General features: G+C 38.0%; 1 protein-coding gene across 1 annotated transcript in view; it reads left to right on the forward strand.

Annotated features, from left to right (window-relative positions):
* CDK6 (cyclin-dependent kinase 6) overlaps window positions 1–4,545 on the forward strand; it is a 133,414-nt gene that overhangs the window by 99,717 nt on the left and 29,152 nt on the right. Inside the window, exon 4 of the mRNA XM_015408689.1 lies at window positions 1,791–1,900. Within this exon, the coding sequence (XP_015264175.1) occupies window positions 1,791–1,900 (110 nt within the window). The remainder of the gene's footprint in view (window positions 1–1,790; window positions 1,901–4,545) is intronic.

Here is a 4,545-nt window from a genome sequence, read left to right on the forward strand (position 1 = left end):
TGTCTCCACTTCTGCCCTGAGCAGGTGGATAAGGATCAGTCAGGCATACAAGGTGTAGGGGTTAGTACCTCCAATAGGGGTCACAGGGCACTCTATGGGGGGCAGTCACATCGGTGGTATATAGGGCCTTGCTATCCCTAGAAGTCACTTGTAAGGTGGTGACTTGGAAATTTGTCCATTCCTTTACAAAGTACTATAGGATTGACAAACTAGCCTCGGCAGAAGCAGCATTTGACAGTAGAGTGCTCCTTCAGGCCCTGTAGGCACCAGAAGTTGTGTGACCCACCCAAGGGGAGCACTGCTTTTTTACGTCCCAGGAGTAAGGAGTCAAGGACTGCCCCACTCCTGGACCACTGGACAATGGAAGATTTGTATTCACTTACCGTGAAGCTTCCTTCTCGGTGGTCCAGAGTGGGGCAGTCCTACCCACCCTCTCTTGATGGACACGACTTCCGGTCCTTTACATTGTGCAGTGGTTCAGCTGTTCATGAATATGGTCTAACTGATTACGTGATGTGGCGGACTGTTGCTGTTTGTTTGCTCTAATGGTTAAAATACAGTTTTGTATTTGTTTAAGCCCATGGCTGTGATGGTATTCCCCAGTTGCCTGAGGGGGGAGGAGTTATTTTTTAAGTGAATTTACAGAAGCTTGGAGGTGGCTTTCGGTATGACTGGGGATCAGAGGATAAGCCCCTCCCCTCTGGGATCAAAGTTTGCTGGCCCTGCCTATGGAAGGGGGAGGTGCTTTCCCGGGAGTAAGGAGTCAAGGACTGCCCCACTCTGGACCACCGAGAAGGAAGCTTCATGGTAAGTGAATACAAATCTTCCATTCTCACTGAAACTCAAGGTGGATTATACAGTGTAAAGCAATACAGTCAACAGGATGGGGACATCAAGTAAGCAGTGCAATAGAATTAGGAGTGCATCACATTACATGACAAAAGCTGGATCCTTGAAGTACCAGCAATGTGAGTAGGCAGAAAACCAACCCATGCCGGTTTTTCAAACAGCCTCTTATGTCCAACAGTAAAGTGAGTAAGCCTAAAGAATCATTAATGTAATACCTACCAACCAGGGAAAGTGCGCAGGATTAAACATACTCCATTCTTCTGTTGCAGAGCCAGTTTATGCAGTCATTTACATCCAAAGTTAACCATTCTCAGCTTTCTTTTGCCCTTAAAATTCTGAACTTTTTCTAAAACGTGTTGGAAATCGAGATCATAGTATTGAACAAGTTTTTGAACCAACTGGACTGCTTGTGAACTTTTCTCCTTTATCCCTTCAACACATACAGTTAATAAGCATTATCATTATTAATCTCGTGTTCTGTTGTGTTTTTTTCCTTTCAAAATAGTATTCTAACCAGTAAGGGTACATTTCTAAATTCTAGCTATGCATTTATAAAAGCAGCAGCAATATTATCTTGTTCACCCTTTAAGCGTTTGAGTACATCACAATTGTCACAAATAATTTTCCCAATTTTTCCATTTATAGCATTATTGTTATTGGTTTTAAACGTTCCCTTCACCTGTCCCAGATATTTCTTCCAAAAATAGTTTTTAAAAGAGTCTCTAAATAAGGCAACTGCAGAATAATACTATAACCCATTTTTAGAATGTTATTGTGAGTAGCAACTGCATTGTTGTTATTTATTACTTAATATGATTATAAGTTTACAGAAAATAATGTACTAACACAATAATGTTTTATAATCTAAAAAAGGGTGTTTTCCTTAGCAGTGACCTTGAATTAAATTATTCAGATGTTCGCTTTTCCTCATTGTATTGTAGGTTGTCACTTTATGGTACAGAGCTCCTGAAGTTTTGCTTCAATCAAGTTATGCAACACCAGTTGATCTTTGGAGCGTCGGCTGCATTTTTGCAGAAATGTTCCGTAGAAAGTAAGAAATAATTTTTTAACCTTTTTCTTATTTCAGCATAGTACATTAATCTTGTATACAATAGAGGGTCCATGAACCATGTTTGAAATTATGAACATTTAATAATTGATTTACCAGTGCTCTCCCAATTATTATTTTTCTGAACAAGATGTCTTGGAGATCTCTTTTAGCTTTTTTGCCAACAGTTTCATTTTTAATCACATACAATGACAACAATGATATCCATATTAAGGGTGGGGATATGTCTCTTTTTAAAAGACCTCATCCTGTTATTTTCTGAGGTTCAAAAGGCCATTTTTGAATACAGAAAGAACATAGAAAGCAGTACAACCCGGTTCACTAAGCATTTCTCCTTCAGAGATACTGAGGTTTAAGTCTGTTTGGAAAGCACACTTTCTGATTTAGAAATTTTATCCCTGTTTCCTGAAGGTGACTGAGACTGGCTAGAATTACTCAGAAATGAGGGAAATGCACTTTCAAGTTTATGTATACTTTTATTGCAATGAGTCAAAGTCATTGCAAACAAGAAATACAGAATCATAAAATCACAGCACAAACAGTTACATTTCCAGCTATAGTATAAAATTCACAACCATAATAACAAAGATTTATTTCATAATATTTCATAATAATGAACTACACCATAACAAAAATTACTTTGTGTTAGACGTTTATTCAAATCTGATCTCCCTGACAGTTGTACTAAAATAATTTCAAGGTTTCTGTCCTGATCCTCTGTAAACCTTGGGCATCAAAAGGTCACATGGGCCAGATCTTCAATGTATCTGTGGTCACAAGAGCAAACTTGTTGATCATGTGGAGTCCTGTTGACAGTTGTAAAATGTCCATGCAAACTTTAGTAAATGCCTTTCTGTGCTCAGTAATCAGCAAATCCTCAAAGTATGCCGCAACAATTAAAAGAAGGAAATGCACTTTATTACTCATGCACCCTTCAATATATTCTTATTATGTATCTTGTAGGGTTGACTCCTAGCATTGAAAACTGGAGTCAGAGCTAAACTGTGGGAATCTGGGGCACAGGTTAAACCTTGAAAGTGCTGCTTGTTACAAACTCTTCCATACATTTATCAAATGACATTGGTTGGGGGTTTTGCCCTAAGAAGAGATTAACTCTGCATAGAAAAGTGTGATATGTGATCTGAGCCTTAGATTTATCCATACAATTAAAAATTACCTTCTTGAATAAATCAACTGTCCCTTATTATCTGCTCCAAGCAATTTAAGACAATATGTAGTACGGTGAGTTAACCCATGAGTTAACCGGTTATACTCATTTTCAGACAGCTCTGTTAGGATAGGTAGAAGTTACCAGCTGATCTTAGTGGGAGAAAGGGTTTCATGTTAATCTGTAAACATGATTTCTCCCTTAATGAGGATTGTCTATCAGGAATCAAAACAAATCAGAATCAAAACCAGTCAGTAGTAGAGTTACCACATAATACAAATATTAGTCAATATATTGTATCTTTTAATTGATTAACGAATTTGTTAGTTCAGTCTTTATACATCTGCATACAAATCAAACATTTTGAAGAAAAAAAATGTTTTGTGAAAAAAACATTTACAGTGCCATCCAAAGCAGAGTTACACCCTTCTACTCCCATTGACTTCAGTGGACTTAGATGGCTGTTAACTGTCCTTAGAATGGCACTGTTTTACTTTAGAAACAGCTTGCTTTTCTTGTTTTTAAATTTAAAATGTTGCTTTCAAACTATGCTTTATTATGTATCTATCAACAATAGTCTTAAACTTAGGTGAAAATATTCGTAAAACACTGAAATAATTAGGAATCTGCTGCGTATTCCTGCTCTGACATTCTACAGTCTGATTTAAATCACTTTTTTTTTTGGCCCTCCGGAGGGGATTTTTTTATTGCATTTTATATATAGACTACAAACTACAATGAAAAAAAGGGAGGGGTACTACATTTAGGGAGAAAGTAAAGATAACCACTACTGACTAAAAACCCAAGAGAGGAGATCTTCAAAATAGCTTATATACTATACCATCCCTTTAAACGCTACATTCTATGAATTTAGTCAGTCATGCTTTTATAACTTTTAAATCTTATGTTTAACTGTTAGGAAAGATTCCCTCAGCATCTCCATGTTAAAATATCTTATTTATCAGAGTTCCGTTCAGGGTCTTTCAACCTTCATTTCTTCTTGTCTTGTCTCTTCCGCAGTTTGTAAGGACTTTTAGGAGCCGCTGCACCTTTCTCCGACAGAGAGTCCTCTCCAGAGGACCCCGCGTCCAGCTCGCCGCTGGACTTACTGTCCTTTTCTTCTTTATCCACCTCCTCTGGCTCACCCCGCTGTGCTCTCAAAAAGTCTCGTGCTTTTGCCACAGAGTCAATCTTTTCTTTCTTTTCCTGGAGTTTAAAGGTCACGCCCTCTGGGTATAACCACCTATAGCCAATTGCGTTGGGTTGAAGTAAAAGGATTAAATCTTTATACTTCTTTCTCCGTTGTCTTATTTCAAATGGAATATCTTTCAAAATCCAAATAGTCTTGTCCTCAATTCTCAAAGGTGTCCCCGCCATCGCTCTCAGGATACAATCCCTTACGTGCCTCTTCGAGAATCTCACCACAATTTCCCCAGGCAGATTATTCTTCTTTATGTAT

The sequence above is a fragment of the Gekko japonicus genome, unplaced genomic scaffold (genome assembly GCF_001447785.1).
Source record: "Gekko japonicus isolate JY-2015 unplaced genomic scaffold, Gekko_japonicus_V1.1 scaffold2111, whole genome shotgun sequence".
Classification (NCBI taxonomy): Eukaryota; Metazoa; Chordata; class Lepidosauria; order Squamata; family Gekkonidae; genus Gekko; species Gekko japonicus.